The sequence below is a fragment of the Artibeus jamaicensis genome, unplaced genomic scaffold, assembly GCF_021234435.1.
Source record: "Artibeus jamaicensis isolate MK-2021 breed Jamaican fruit bat unplaced genomic scaffold, CSHL_Jam_final contig_887, whole genome shotgun sequence".
Lineage (NCBI taxonomy): Eukaryota > Metazoa > Chordata > Mammalia > Chiroptera > Phyllostomidae > Artibeus > Artibeus jamaicensis.
This window is the reverse complement of record NW_026522003.1, coordinates 1,495,066-1,511,899: the sequence shown is the minus strand read 5'-3', so window position 1 is coordinate 1,511,899 and position 16,834 is coordinate 1,495,066. Positions and strand designations below refer to the sequence as shown.

The window sequence follows — 16,834 nt, the reverse complement described above, 5'->3', positions numbered from 1 at the left end:
ACAAGGTCGATACCACATCCCTTCCAGCCATGCTGACTCGCCTGGTTTTTGTAAAGGTGCTCACCCCTGTGGGAACAGGGTTAATACAAAACTGACATCGGAGTCTTGACTAGAAGAATCATGAAATTCAGCAAGTAATACCTGGAGGAATTAATTTTTTTCCATCTGAACATTATCACAGGGATATTCAAGTGTTCCTCAAGGAACAGGAATACAAGATGAATGTTTAATGCACTCAATTTAACAAATATTTATTAAGGGCCTGCAGTTTTTCCCAGGGATCCTCTGGCTGGTTTCTGAGGAGATGTGGCCATTGCCCTCATGGAAGAGAGGTTTGTCGGTGGGCCAGAGACTGGGTGCACGAGAACAGGTTTACCTCCGAGCCCCAGGCACGGTTAACTGTGGCCCTGAGTCAGAAGCTTGGCTTCAGGGGAGCAAGATGTACACAATGCACGGATAGTCTAAAACACCAGGTAATCAAAACTGTTACTTTGTGATTGGCTTCAGCATGTATTTTGTTATTTTGTGGGCAGTTTTATCTTCCCAATTTTAAGTTTTCTTGAGCTGATCTGCAAAGCTCAGGGGAAAGCTTTTCAAGACTCGCACATTTCTGAAATCGGGCTCCCAGCAGTCCATATGGGAAAGTAGCGTCTTCAGTCTTTCCAATAACGAAAAAGAGGGGCCTGGCGTCGCTCACGTGCTTGGTGCCCACAGGGGTGGCCTTCCTGGCTGCAGGGCAGAACCAGCGGCGAACCACCAGGCATTATGGTTGTTACAGATCTGCACGACAGGGTGAGCAGCAAGAAATGGCCTGTTCAGGGGTGTGGGGGTCTCAGCTGCCTGTGAAGCCAGAGAAGCGCTTTGGGCCACCCCAACATGGTTGGTCCTCTGTCCTCATGGTCTGAGTCCCAGGCTGCATCAGTAAAGAGGGACACCCTAAGTGACCTTGCTCACAAAGCTGGCCCCTATTGTGCTCTTAATCACTCTAGAGACAGGCTGTGTGTGGTCTGAGGAGAGGAAGTCACAGCTCAGTGCTGAGAGGGACTTTTAGTAAAGGGCCCAGGCACTGTGTGAAGGGCACTGAGAAACCCATCTTCGGGAAGGGGACTCAGTTAATTGTAAGCCTGGGTGAGTACCTCCATTCCGACGTCTTGTCAGCAGAACCCCCTCCACAACTGAGCCCTGGCCGTGGGGGAGCTGAAACTCCTGGCTAGGTGATGAATTCCCTTATCCAGTGGGAAAAGACAGTAAAGATCAAACCACTTTCCTGTGGGTATGCAAAAGTCTGTAGTTTATGTAAAGGCATCAGCCTCTGTGGGAAGGAAGGAAACAGGAAACTTACATTTGGAACCGGGACTCAAGTGAGAGTGAAATTTAGTAAGTACTAGCTTTAAACCAGAGGTGCTGGTTCGTTTGGTTTGGGTTTTTAATTTGCTGGAAGCTCCAAAGAAAGAACACTTCACTGTGAGGATTTCGTTCCAAAATTCTGGCTTCAAACTTCTAAAAGGATCAGATGTGAAGGTAGCTGATAGGCTTGGAAACTCTATTTCCCTATGTGATAAGTAGAGACCTGCCTTTCTTTCATGTGCCTGTTTTATTCTATTTAGGAAATGGGGAGGAGTGGGCACCCTAGGAAAAACATTCACACAGCATTTTTAGATAAATTAGATTCAGAGAATCAAGTCAAAGACTTACAGCTCGTAAAGTCTTTAAAGAACACCTAACTCACCAATTTAATTTTGCAAATGAAGGCAGTAAAATTCAGAGAGGCTTATGAACTTGCTCAATGTCACACATCTGAGTCGAGTCCCAGGCAAAGCCAAAACCACTCATAGCTCTGACGAGGCCAGACCCAAAGGAGAGAAAACATCGTGATCCTTGGCAGGTTCATTTGTACCCCACACATTCTCTATCTAAAACTCAGTGATCTCAAAACAGAACCCTAGTGTTCTAAAGGGAGATAAAAATTACCGCAGGCCTGTTGGGGAGAACAATCTAGCGGAAGTGGGGATAATGGCAGAACTCGATGTTAGAGAAAAGGGACAGCCATCTGCAGACTGAGGCAGGGATGGTAAAAGCCAAAATGAAAATGCTGGTCTTGTCTTCGGACAATGGCTATGACCATCAATCACTACCTATAAATTGTGCAGAGCTAATTTCTTTCCCAGTGGGAGTTCATATTCTATGATAGATTGCATCAGCTGTGCAAATGCTTTGGACCGCATGCAGAATATGCATACAGAATTGGCTTGCTGAGCCTGCTGGCATCTTATAGTGACAATCTCATCTCTTGGACATGCCTCTCAGCCCTGAAAGCTCTGGGTTACCAGAAAGAAAGACACCACCACTTATCTTATATTCAGGGATTGGAGGTTGAAGAAAAATGTTAGTTCTTCAGAACCTCTGAAAAGCTTGATTCATTAAGTTGACGCCATAGGTTTTTGCAAAGCCCCTCAGCATGGTGTTCAACAAGCTGGTGTTTCTAAGATGACATTTGGGAAAGGAACTCAGCTCACAGTGAATCTTGGTAAGTGGACGAGTGCATTAAACCCTTTCTTGAATGTGATCTGAGATCCTTTTAACCCCAACTAATGGAGACGTGGCATCTCGACCCGTATCTGCTAATATTCAAGTTCTGCCTGACTGAAGGTGTCCTTTCCACCAAAGCTGTCAGTTGTGGAGGTGCACCCATGCCGCTGACTGCAGCTTTCACTAAACTCCCACAAAATCACTTAACCCCCTCATCAAACTGCTTGCAGCCTCTTCTGTGACCCTCAAATCCCTCCTGGTGCATCAGTTAAAGGAAGAGCCTTATAGAGACCCAGAGCCTTAGAGATTTTTAGGTCAATGTGAAAAAAGAATGTGGATAGTGTGTTTGGATTCTCGGGAGGAAAATAATGATGATTTATGAATTGCTTACTCTATACTAGGCAATGTGCTGCCTACTTTCTACCCATTATCCTATTCAATCCTCGTACCAGCTCCAAGGGTTAAGTGCTGTTGTTATCCTCATTTTAGAGAAGAAAACTTTTGATGTTTGTATAGAAGCACTTCTCTCAAACTGATGCAGAAAAAAAGAGGACCTATAATTTAATTCTTGGCCTTCAGATTCCAAGTTTAATGTTTATTTTGGAGGGATTTTATTGGGGGGAAGGGGGGGTCACTGATGGTCTGGTCTCCTAAGTTGCAAAAATAATTCCTAAAGAAATGTGCTCTCATCCTGATCCTTACAGCAACATCCCCAAGCAGTTACCACTCTCTTCACTTGACAGATAGAGAAACTGAGGTCTAGCAAGTTAAAGGACTTGCCCTGACTCCAAAGGCTGAGCTATTTCAAATTAACTGCAACTGCCAAACAGCTAGGTTGGTTAATTCATTAACAACTGGCCATTGGGTAATGATTGATTACATTTTTCCATAGTTGCTCTCTTTTCAGGAATAACCATGCAATTGTACCATCACAGGGTGCTGTGTGTTGGGCTTAGTGCTCCCCCTACTGGGCGGGCAGGAGCTGTGGCTCCCAGCGCCTGGTTGGAAGGGCCATGGCAGTATTTGTAAAGCAGTGTGTGAGGGTGTAACCCAGGGAGGATCTGAAAAAGTCTCCTTTGGAAAGGGAACGAAACTGACAGTAAACCCACGTAAGTTTGAGTAACTAATGCTTCCACATTTCTCTCTGAAAGACTGATTCCTAAATTTTCCATTCTGCTTTATAACCGGAGTCCAAACCACAGCAGCCCATCTACAGACTCCAGTTCGAACCACAGCTGATGTGCACCCACCCCGTGCAGGACACTGCTGTTTCCCCTCAGGTGCTATTTTATCTAATGGACGAGAATGGCGGTACTAGTGGAGCATTGAACCAAGGAGTCAGACTGTTAGGAAGCCTACTTTGTTATTATAATTGATGAGATTCTTTTTCCATGGGACTAAGAAAAATCGTTCTGAGCCTCTATTTTCTTCCTCAGTAAAAAGAGGAGGTAATTCTGACTCCTGCTTCACTAAAACAGGTGTGCTGGGGGGAGACGTCATCGCATTCCCAGTGAAGTGACAGAGTGCAAGGAAAAAGGAGGGGCCCCGGTGGCCCCTGAACTCTACCACCAGACCCTCATTAGGAAGAGCTGGTTTTATGCACACATTTCGTTAGATAGCAAGGGGAGCTGGGCAACTGGGTTTTTGTAGAGTCTCGTATCATTGTGTGATACCGGAGCTGGTAATAAGCTGATATTTGGAAAAGGAACAATGCTGAGTATTAGACCAGGTATGTGTTAAACAAGATCACTTGTCTCTAAACATAAGCCACCCTTCGTAGAAACTCCCTGTGAGATCACTGAATTTCTCACGCCGTTGTTAGCATCCGTGGGGTCTTGGTGCCATATGTCTTTCTGTGAGAGCAATAATGAGGGCAGCTTCTGACTGGAGGCTCTTCACAGCTGCTTCTTCAACACCTTTAAGCACTTGGAAACGTAAAGTTTCTTTTCGTTATTCTTGGAGATGTGAGTCTGCCAAAGAATCTGCGTAGAACTTTTAGTGTGTAGGGGAAGAAAGCATTTAGAAAAAAAGAGGGGGTAGATAGGACAGATTAAACTAAAAGACACAGCGATGGCAGGGGATGCACAATGCAACCCGATCCAAAAGGAGACACTGAGATGCGGCCTTCTGAGGTGGACAACTGAACCACCACTCTGTGTCCTCTACCTCATCTTCCCGAGGCCTCCATGTCAGATCAGTTAGGAAAAAATACTGCCTAATCCCCATAACACTCAAAATCTTGGAGCCAAACTAGCTGGAGAAAGCCATGTAAGATTTTCTGGGGCTGACATTAATAACAAGCTGACATTTAGGGAAAGGGTCGGATTAAAAGCCAACATTCATAATAGATAGACCACAAACTTCTGAAAACACACCCCATGGCACTGTTACCCATTGTGTTTCTGGTTGAGATACTTTTATCCTTTCCCTCACTAAGCTCTGCAGGAGAGAAACCCCTTTTAATACCCACTCATTTCTGTGCCCCTCAGTGGAAAAGTAGCAACTAAGCTTGGGAGTATGAGAGGATTCCCCAACCCAAATGCAAGGACAGCCCTTCTCTCTGCCTTGCAATATCCAGAAAGATACGTTGAGCGCTGCCCACCATTCTCAAAACAAACCTCTTTCAATTACCAGTAACTTGAAGGTAGCTGATATTTTGCTCATGAGGGAGTCTATTTACTACAATGGAAGTTCGTTCTGTAAAACTGTTTGGAGTTCAACTTTTCTTTACAAGTCCATGTGATAACAACTACCCAATGTGTACTTCAAAGTAAACCTTCTACTTTCATGGTCAAATTATTATCCATATTCAAAAGGTTAGAATCAGGGTGCCCCAGCGAGTATTATGTTAGCTTCGGGTGACCTCCCTAGAGCCCTTTATGCCTGAAACAGCATAAGATTTTAAAAAGCACGCCCAGGCTGACCTGTGTGTCCAGTTTTAACTAGAGTCTAAAGAGGAGGCGGGTCAGCTGCCGTGTTTCTAGATTGGGTTGGATATTTAGGGTCCTCCAGACATTAGAAATGATAATCAGGAAAAGCACATGCCATTCCATTTTTATTTATTATTCTCATCTCTCCCAGAGAACTGTTATAAACTTTCTCCCAAAGGGGTTATATTCATTCTTCTTTCGGTTCCTTTATTTGTGATGTGTACAGAGATGAAATATTGGTGGAGATTCAAAAAAACATCCACAAGATTTACCTTAAGCTTTGCCTGTCAGAGAGAGTCTAAGAGCAAAAGAGATGGGAAGATGACATTTTGGAACTAGATTAAAAAAGAAATCCAAATGAATCCCAAGGAGCAATGCTCAGGAGACAGTTATTTAGACATGAGCATATCAACCCCGCAAGTCTAGTTGCTCAGTTGGCTGGACTGCCCCTATCTCGGCCTTGCCTGGAAGAGTAACAATAACTTGTTCACCCCAGTCCTGTCTTAGGAAGACAGAAATGTCAACTTCCAGCCCCCAAAACACCCTTTGATTTGGTTTATTTCAAGAGAGTTTATCATTACGCACAGTGTTCTGGAGGTAATATAAAAAGTGCATGAGTATCTCCTACAAATGGAAATGAAACATAAATTTAGATTGTAAATATATGACTGGGTAAATAGCAAGAAAAAAGATAAAGAGATTAGAAACTTGCTACATTTCTCTAATCCTAAAAGGGATGTTCTATAAATAGTTTAAAACTATTTGAGAGGAGTGGGGAGGAGGGAGAAGAAGAACAGAGACAATCATATTTTCTCCTAATTCTCTTCACTTTGCAAAATTAGAAATTGTCTTTTAATCACATTTTCCTGAGCAGAGGAAAGAAACTGTCTGTTTTCAGACTGAAAGTCATGTATGTGGGTGGGTTTCTCCTGGAAGTGGCATTGTAGGGAAGAGGGCTCCCCGTTGGTAACCAGAGCTGGCAATATCCTGGTTGGAGGGAAGGAATGAGCACAAAAGTAAGTCCAAGTAGTTGTTCAGGGACAAGAAGGTTTTAGCCGGATGAATTAAGTCCTAGACGAGCAGACCCTAGCATTCGTACCAGAAATGGTATGGAGGAAGCCAGCTTACCTTCTTCACTCAGGAGAACTGGCGTATTCTGAATGTAAACGTTCTTTACACCCAGCTGTTTTTAGGGGGAGTTCTGAAAAGACTGCAAGAAAGATTTTTTTTTAATGTTAGAATTCTATGACATGAAATAAAGATGTTAAACATTGGGCTGGCAAAGAGGTTAAAAATCTGGCCCAGGTCTCCCAAGGAGACTAAAGGAGGCTTTGTCCAGGAGAAAACATTCAAGGAGGCTCTGTCCTGAGCCTGCCTGGCTTGTGGGATTCAGGCCATTGTCCACAGCAGTCAGGCACTCAGGGAGCAAAACAGGCTTCCTCCTCAAGGGGGAGAGAAGGGAGCGGGGCCCCTGGGGGTTTGTGTAAAGCTGTTTGCTGTGGTGTAACTCAGGGAGTACTGGCCAGAAGCTGGTATTCGGGCAAGGAACCCAGCTGACCGTCAACCCCAGTGAGTATGAAAGGAGCCACGTGGGCTCCCTCCAGCCTTTTCCTTTCCAGGCGGACTGGGAAAGTCAAAAGGCCCTCCAACCTCTCCCTTCGAGCTTGTCCCTGTAAACGCTCCCTCACTCTCCTGCAATCACTTTCCAGACGACCAGAATCTAGTGAGTCAATGCAAGCAATTTCACTGAAAAGGAGAGAAACAGCCCCAAAGTACAATAAAATAGAAAGCTGTGTGAGGGCCAGGCAGGGGTAGACAATGAGGGAAGAAGAAAAAGAGATGGGTTACTGAGACTAAGGTGGCAACTTAGACATGAAAAGAAGAAAAACAATAAAATTTTTAAAAATAAATGATGGGTACATTTACCAGGGCTCCATCGCCTTCTGGAGGCCCTGCTCCTACCCACAGCGGCCGCCTTGGGGCTTCTTTGTTATCAAATAACCTGTAGTTTAGTGCAGATCAAGACCGTATTGACCCCAGAGGCCCTCCAGTGAAGAGCAGCTCCTGTGCCTGTTTTTGTAAAGCCCCTGCTGACTGTGAGAATAGTGGAGGCAGCAACTACAGACTAACATTCGGCAAAGGAACTCTCTTAACTGTGAATCCAGGTAAGTTTGAAGGGGTGAACAGGGTGGGAGTGAAGCACTTCTTTCTTCTAATTTAAATTAGTAACTGCCCCCGCCCCTCCTCAAACATCCCAGGTTCATTTCTGAATCTAATTCTGTGTTGGGAAAACATGGCCCCGGTCACAGAGATGAGAATTCCAATGTACGCAGACTAAATTCCCTTCAGCCAAAAACATTCTTATCATCCATCTTAAACAAAATTACTGGTACAGGGAGCAAAACTGAATCCCGGATCCTGAGGGATTCAGCTGAAGCCAGGAAATGTTTGCCAAAAAGATAGAGAGGAAATTGGCGCATTGTGACTATGCAAATTCAGGCCAAAAATAAATCTTCCTGACGCAGATACTAAAACTCCCCCTAAATTTATCTCTAAAATAATGGGACCCTGCAATTTTATTAACAAATGCTGGAAGTTCTGCAGACAGATTTTTGTCTTCTTTTCCCTTCATGTCATCTCTCTTAAAGGAACTGTTCTCAATCCCCAGTCCAGTAACTGAGATATCCATGGGTGAAACTGTCTGGTTAATTCAGGCAAAACATTTAACCCAACTTTTACCTCGGTTACCAAAATCATTGATTGAGCCTCTAGTTCACTTAGTTCCACTGCGGAGAAAAGAAAAAAAGTCATTTGTCTTCTGAGCTGTGAGAATAGAAGTACACCATCTCCTTCAAATACACACCCACCTTCTGTAATGGTGATGATGTGTGTCAGTACTTGGAAAAGTTTAAAATGCTATAAAATTGCTATTGACACTTCTAGAAAATCTGTTTCTGATAGGTTTCTGGAAGTGGTACTTATAAATAATGCTGGGAAGACTGACTAGTTATATAATTTGGGTAAAGCGGACATGAGGAAAACCTGTTGAAGGACTTCCGTCTGTTAGACAGGAGCTAAGTGCCCCTGTTGCAGTGTTTCTTTGATTCAGATCTGCCTTCTGTGATTAGGAGAGGATGAAGCACCGGGAAAGGCATGTTGCAAAACACAGCCCAGGGTTCTTGAAGAGTGCAGGGGGGTGATGCAGTGCAGGTGGCACTGAAGGAGTTAATGCAGCCTGGTAGCAGACTTGGGAATGTTCTGGGATAGGCCCTGCCTGACAAACACGCAGTGTGGTTAGTCATGAAGTTGTCATGCTCACAAGTGCCTTGCTCAGCAGGGGACAAAACCAGCGCACGTCTGCAACAACAGAAACAATGAATAATACATAACATTGTTAAATCCCCTGCATTCAGCAGTCTCTGAGGTTCTATCTAATTAAAGCTTCAAGGGAATGCATATGAACATCCTGGAGATTCAAGGACAGGACGTTGCTTTTCAGAGGGTGGGCAGCGTAGGCTAGAGACTGACTATACAGGAGGTTTTGTCTTTGGTGTCTTGCTAGAAACACGCCAGAATGCACAGAGAAGCCAGGAGCCCCTCTCAGTACTTGGTCGGCCTCGACACTTTAGAGTGTGGACAAGAGGGCAGAGAGTGTGACAGCCTAATCATGCAAAGGAAATATCTTTGCAGGGCAAGCAACTTTCCAAAGCTCTGAACAGTAATTGTATGCCAGATTTTCCATGCAATGGACCCTTTATATGCAGGGCCTACAAGGCAAGGCTGGAGTCCAAGGGACCCATGATTAAAATCTGTCTTCCCTCAACCAGCAGAACACGGAGATTATAGCCACAGCAATTCAGTGGTGCTGTCCGAGGGTTTCTGCTAAGGGCAGACATCTGAGTTTACCTGGGTCCTGATTAGGGTGTAAGGAACTCTTTAAACTGTGACGTTGTAAAATAGGGAAGAGTCACTTGAATCCCTGACTGCCGTGCTTAAAGCAGATAGGCATGTCTTTGATGCTAAATAATAGCCTTTTTCTCTCACCCTTTTCATGTTGATAAGCAGGTTAAAGCTTTGACCGTTTGCTGATAAGTGGTTACTTAAAGAGGTGACTAGAGACACTAGCACAAATTCAGTCAACACAGATGAAGAGCTTAAAAGTTGAATATAACTAAAGAGCCAAATATTTGGTTTTCATATCTTTGGGGATATGGTTTGATCACCATTGTGCCAATAATGAGACTGCCTCAGTTTTGCTTCTTACACCTTTTGTGGCATCCACCAGACCCAGCCCTGGACCGGGAGAGCCTCAGCCTTCCTGTGGTTGTGACTGTCAGCAAGGGAAGCTGTGTTTGGTCCAAGGGTGAAATTTACAGCAACCCCAAGTAAACAAGCAGAGACCTACGTCTATCAGAGGCTTCACTTAACTCTACCACTGTGGCTGCTCTGTGAGGTCAGAACACCTCTCCTGAGGCTGTAGTGACCAGCTGTCCCAGTTTGCCTGGGATTGAGAGGCTTCCCAAGACACAGGTCTTTCTTTGCTAAACCCAGAACAGCCCAGGGGAGCTCATCACCATAACAGAGTTCAAGTGTAAACTTTCTGTGAAATACCACTAACATTTCACCAAGCTCAAAAGTGATAGAGAAGCTGCTCTGTGAAAAAAAAAAGGCTGCGTCAAATGTGCCCGTCCTTTTCACTTCTTATGCCGGAGCATGAAGCGAAGCTCTGGAGACAGTGTTTCATGAGGTCGGAGCCTAAACCACATCCAATTCTAGTCAGCCTCACTAAAAGCTGAACACTCTCCTCCTGTCTTCTTGTAATCAATTCATTGTCATCAGAAATGCGTGACTCCTCAAAGGGAGGGAGGACATGACTTGAAAACCGATCAGAGAAATTGTCCTGAAAGTGATGCTGTAAAATGGAAATGAGACCTTTAGAAAGAGTTGCTGAATGTGAGAAACGTGTAAGCCTCAGGTGGAAAACTGAGGAAGAGGGGAGAGGTGGCAGGCAGCCGGTACAGCAGGCCAGTGTTCTAGGACCAGGCATGGAGCTGGTCCTCCCACCTCCAGTGGGAAGAAACTCATCCTCACAAATCCAGATCCCTTTGGGTGAGTTTCTGCTCCCCCGAAGGAAAGAGGAAGGTGCCTCTGAGCCTCGGCAGTCCCCTGGGGTTCTTGTAAAGGCCTCTGTTACAGTGTTAACTCTGGTAGCGGCTATGGAAAGCTGACATTTGGACAGGGGACCATCTTGACTGTCCATCCAAGTAAGTATAGTAGCATACTGGAAATTCTGGAATTTTGCCCCGGCATCAGGTTTGAAAGAAATGTATGTTGTCTGGGAACTAGCTTTTGCTTGAGATTAACTAATAGCCTCCAAGATTCTGTCCCTTCTCTCATCTCAATATTAGTAATTCCCTTTTGGACCCTGGACCATTAAGCCTATCCTCCTGCTTTTAAGTAAAGCTGACCTTGACCCTGAAAAGACAGAAAAGAATCTTTGCTGTTTTCTCTGCCTTCTCTGGAGATGATGGCCAACTTTAGAGGTGGGAGGTCACCTTTATAACCTACTTCCCTGAGTAACCCATTCTAACATTTAGTATCATTTTCTATCAGAAAGTTCTTCCTTATATCAATCCTGGCCCAGCTGAGGCCATTTCCGCCGGTATCCACAGTGGAGAGGGATAATTGAGAGCAGAGTTTGAATAGGTAGGTGGCATTCGGTTCAGAATGGGTTTTAAATGAAAGTGGAGAGGGAGAAGATGAAAACTGAATGGGAATCTGAGGTCTTATTTCAAATCCCTCTATGTTCCCTGCCTGTCTCCTGCTGCACCTGTAGACACAAAGAAAGAGAGACAGGAGGAAAAGGTGGAAAGAAATACGCATCCACTGTGTTCATTTCCAGCTCTTAAACCACCAGGCAAGAGATTACAATTCATTCCAAAGAGTTTCAGATAGAAGGCTTAATACCTTTCTCCTCGTGGTGACTTGTATCCTTGCTGATAATTAGAGCAGATAGAAAGATTTGGCTTTAGTGTATTTGCGGCTGCACCCAGCCGGGAAGAGAGAGAAACTGACTGGTTTTTTTTTTTTAAGATTCATGAAGTTCCTCCTGTCAGTCGTTGTAAAATGCCCTGCTGCAGGAAGAAGGCTGACAGCTCGGAGAAGCTGGTATTCAGAAAGGGGACGCGGTTAACCGTGAAGCCAAACCAGCCAGAAAGACCCAAACTCACAGTGTCTCCCCATGTCGTTTTGCGTTTTAGGCTTTTGGCTCTTTCTTGCAGGGATCCTAATGGAGTCAGATGGAAATAGATCAAGGAGAGTCTGGAGCCCTGTGGGTGTTCAGAAGCGATAAATGAAAGAAATGAGAGGCAGGAAGGAGGTAGGGAGTTAAAAAGCAGGAATATATCTTTCACTGCAGCTTCATTAGACTGGGATGGAGAGGCAGGTATCCAGAGAAGTGCCATCGCTCCGACAGTGATCACAGGGCACTCTTTTCCTACGCTCTCCATTGAGGGCAGGGTTTTACCCCCATGCTGAAGCAGAAAGAGTCCAGTCCCGGTACCAGCAGAGTCCATCAGGCAGGCAGCACAGTCCCGATGCTGTGTGTGTGGAGGGGGCGGTCTGACCTCACTGCCCATCTGCTCCACTGAGCGGCAGCATCAGTGCCCACCAGGTGGGTGGGGAGCTAGAATGTGCGGTGCTGCTGAATGTTGGCTTGTTACGATCAGAGGAAAGCCTGCTTCTAATGAGCAGGGGACAGGTTGGACCAATGTTGCCCAGATTTTGTTGAGTTTCTCCAAGCCCAGTAATGTGGGAGCCAAAGCTGAGAGCTTGACTTTTGAGCCTGGGATCTCTTTGACTGAAATTTGCCAAAGGAAAGGCCAAATCTGCCTTGAAAGCTCTGCTATGTTGTTAGCTCTCTGGCAGTTGTCATTGCAAAAAAAAACGCATCCACTTAGAAAGGTCAGCTCTTCATTAGCCAGACAAACGAGAGCAACATATTGACCAGAAATAAGGAGCAGGGAGCCCAGATCTCACCCTCTGAGAGCCTGGCATTTCCAGCTCCTTAATCACAGCGTGCCAGTGAACATACGCTGTCTCAGAGAAGGCGGGTCAATGGTGCCCGAGGACCTGGTGTCACCAAGCAAGTGCTCGGAGGTGGAAATGGAATGCAGATTGGGATGTCGTGTGGATGGGGGAATAGTAGAGGAGGGAGGAGGAGATCAGGGAGCTCACCGAAGCTTTTAAAACCCGCCGCATGTCAGAAGTTGTAATGACACCACAGTGGAGGAGTACTCGCTCCCAGCAAGGCTCATATCATCCTTGGGAAGCTGGCTCCCCTCTTACAGGTCCCGTCTCATAGCTGTCTCAGGTGCTTTGAAGTGACATCAAGAAAGACTGGGGTCTAAGATCTCTAAGAGTCACCTGTCAGTTATTGCAAAGGGTTGGGTGGCTGTGTGACAACTACAACAAGTTGACGTTTGGGCAGGGAACAAGCTTATCAATTATTCCAAGTAAGTCTCCCTGTGACTTCGCCTGCGAAATGTGGAGTGAGAACAAGCTAATAGTCGCCTGTATGGGGCTGCAGTGGCTGTGGAGGTGGTGTGTGGGTGAGCACACAAAGCTGAGGGATCAAGATATATTAGCTCTGACCAGAAAAGAAGGTCAAAGAATGCAAAGGGAGGTCTGATCCTTAAAAGGTAGCATAGACAGCTTGGGACTGGAAAGTGGCGATTTGAAAAACGAGTCACCAACCTGTGCCCTCCTCTCCCCTCTTTCACCACAGTCTCTGCTCAGCGGGGACCAGGCGTGGGGCGGAATGGACAATGAACACGGCATAATGGGGGTGTTGGGGAAGTGAGGCAGCTCGGAGAGGAGCAAGTAGAGCCTCATATTGTATTAATCTGGAGACAGTGAGTTATTCCAGGAATTTCACAAAGAAATAAAATCCTTCCCAGAGTGAAAAGAGGTAATAAAGACACCTAATTAAAATGCACTTCAGAATCATATGATCATCAGGAGAGAAATTAGATCTTAAAAGAAAAGAATTTTTAAATGCTCAGAAATAAAACAAATGAGCCTATACCTTTAATCAAACAGCAAGCTGCACAAGCAGCACCTCCACCCTCTCTAACCCCCTCTCAGGAGGACTCGGCCCCTCCAGCCACACAAGGTCCCAGTGGCTCTCAGCCCTCAAGTTCCTTCCACTAATGCCCTTGCTCCTGCATCGGCACAGGGCGGAAAGGCAGTCTGTCTGCACGTCTTCCGGGCAGCGTGTGTGCATGGGTCGGGGAGGGAGTGTAAGATGGGCTCTCTCTTCTGCCCAGTTTTTGTTGAGCTTCCTATCACAGTGTAGCACCGGTAACCAGAAGCTCTATTTTGGGAGAGGGACAAGTTTGACAGTCATTCCAAGTAAGTCAAAGAAAATTCTCTACCACCATTGTGTTGTGCAAACCCTTTAAACTCCAGGGGAAAAAATCATCAAAAGTCTTTTATTCTATTTCTCTGCTTTTCTGTATAAATTTATCTGAAATATAGCAAAGAGCTTCTCCTACCTACCCCTAGAGTGATTGATGCTGTGACAGGTTTCTCTTTTCCTGCCTGAAAATTCCTGGGAGGAGGGGAACACAATGTTGTCTGCAGTCACGGCCATCCCCTAGCTCACACCTCACATCTGCTCTGACCAGAGACGTCTGACCCTTTGTGGCAGAGGCCACAGTAGCAGAGAATGGAGGGACGACTGAGAAAAAATGAACCAGAAGGCGAGACAAGGGACAGGAGGCCCTTCAGAGCGAACGGGAATGTGGGGTGGGGCGAAAGGAGGAGAAAGACGGCAGGGGATTCCAGACTCTCGCCTGCGCCCGAGGGAATTCTGACAGCACCTGGAGGGAGAAAGAGGATTTTTGTTCTCTCTGAAGAAAAAGTTGGCAGAAAAATCAAAACAGTTCTCATCTGTCAAGCCTCTCCTAATTATATAGCCTTTTATCCCTGTTTCTCTCAGTTGTTCCAACAGGAAGCAACACGAAGGGGTCACTGGTGGCTTTGACATTGTAGAAGCATTTCGGGGGGGGTCACAAGAAACGAGGTGGGGGCGCTTGTAGTAGAGTCTGGAGAGTTTGGAGCAGTGGTTTTTGCAATGACTTAGAACACTGTGTGTCTAACTATGGAAACGAGAAATTAATCTTCGGGACTGGAACCAGACTTACTATTACCCCCAGTAAGTATTTCAGATTTGGTCAGGAAATCAGTTCTTTAATTTCCAGGTTGCCTGTATAAAATTCTGGGGGTCATACTAGACCACGCAGACTTAGAAAGGAGAGCACCCGCCTGTCCTTCCTCGTAACTGTTAGAGATGGGTGTTAGCCAAATATCTGAGCTTCTGGGCAAACTCCAGTCTTGAATATTTAATTCAAAACGAGAAAATATGACTCGCAATTCTGTTTTTGTGGCTGTCATTATGTGATAATGTGACATGTGAGGAGAATTCTGACAGAATGACTGCATCTTCATTTTTATCACGTATGATAATTTTAACTCAGAATACTGTTCGTGTTTGGAAGAAATGTTAAAGACATAGGCTCTCAAGGAGACAAGCAAACTAGAAGATCCAGAGAGGCAGACAGACAGAATGCCAGACATTATAATTTTGCAAAACTAGTCCATTTGTGTCTCTCTTTGCAGATGTCAAAGGTATTTGAAAAGGTGCTAAAAGCTGACATTCCGGGTTGGGCTGACTCAGTGGGAGACTAAGCACTGATCTCAAAAGAAGGTTTGAACTTGGAAAACAGGGCAGGCAGGGGAGGGGTTTCAGTGGCATTTCTCCACACAGCAGCACATCTGCGTTTGAGGGAGACACAGAATTAACTGTTGAAAACAACTAGGTCTTAGAGACAGATAGGTAGGTGATGGATAGACAGACAGGCAGACAGATAGATAGAATGGATATATATGCACAGAGTACAGCAATGTGAAAAACATGGGGCAAATAAATCTTTTGCTCCTAAAATTAAAAGTTATGGAAAATTTTAATACGTTCTCTTTGTAACCAAAGACAACCTTCCGAAATGGAAAAGGAAGCATATACTGAAAAAGCGAGAGCTGGAGGGTGGAACCCGTCCAAGCCTGGATTTCCCAACTGCCTTAACCACTCAGTTACCTAGAGGAATCTTGCTTTTTCTTTTTTCGGCATTAGAAATGTAAGGTGGAGAGTGAGGCTTTGGATGGCTCAGGCTCTTACAGTGAAAATTACAGCCTCCCAGCTAGGCTGGCTACAGCGCCCTTAGATATCGAAGTCTCTTTCTTCTGCTTTCTTTGGGTCGAATAGGAAAGTGGTGCTATTCCCACTCTGTGCCTGGGGACAGGGAGCTCCCAAAGTTCCAAAGCCAGACGGCAGCAAACCTGAGGATCTGAGGACCCAGCCGTGGTCAGTCTGCTGCCTGTTGCAGATGCCACAGTAGCCAGAAGTGTGTAGGGAAAACGCCAGACTCCCCTGCGCTGCTAACAGCAGCTCGGTCTAAGAACTCTTTCCCCAGAGCGGCTCTAAACAAACTCAGAGCCCCAGATATTTGAGAATATGTGATAACCAGCTAAAACGAGTTCATTTGTTTCCAAGCAGCACTTTCAGAAACTTTTAGTAGCAGGTAGTTGCTGTGGGTTTTGAAATCGGAGGACATCACAGCAGATTAGAAGGGTTTGGAAGGGGGTGGGGTGGGGGAGGTGATTAGGATTAATGAGATGAAAGGAAATTCTGGTTAAAGGGATAGAAAAGTCCTGAAAATAAAAAAGATGCCCTAAACCTTCGGAGTATTTCTTTGAGAGAAAACCTGTAGCGTTTATCCTAGTCCAAGAAGCAAAGAGGGTACACAAGCCAAATTCCATATGCAACTGGCTTTTTCACATTTAGAAGTTTCTGTAATTATTACAGTGCCCTTGGCTTCTTGGCCAAATACCAGCAGGTCCTTAATGCAAAAGGGAACAGTCTTCAGTTTTCAGGGCCAAGTCACTGGCCCCAGGCCACGCCACACACACCCACAGCCACACGCTGTTTTTGTAGAGGAGTTTGTTGCTGTGTGAACGACAGAAACAAGCTGACCTTTGGCTCAGGAACCAGGTTGAGAGTCCAAGCTCGTGAGTATAAAACACTGCAGCCCACCATCATCGCAGCTCAACTTTCACTGCATGTTGAGTAGACCCTTTCTGGTTTAGAAATGTGTGATTCTAAAGAAAGAAAAAGTAAATTTCAGTGCAACACAAGCACTTTATTAGTGTGATTCTTTTATGGATTCCCATGTATTGTCACTGAGAGGGTTTATCACACCAATTAACTGGTGTGGCCCACAGCTTTAAAATAGCATCTTAAATTTTTTTTCAATGTC

General features: G+C 45.3%; 1 gene segment (V, D, J or C); it reads left to right on the top strand.

Moving 5' to 3' along the window:
- The window catches only part of LOC119037118 (T-cell receptor alpha chain constant-like), a 73,520-nt gene that overhangs the window by 1,345 nt on the left and 55,341 nt on the right, over window positions 1–16,834 (top strand). Inside the window, 1 exon segment of the C gene segment in view lies at window positions 7,468–7,624. Within this exon segment, the coding sequence occupies window positions 7,468–7,624 (157 nt within the window).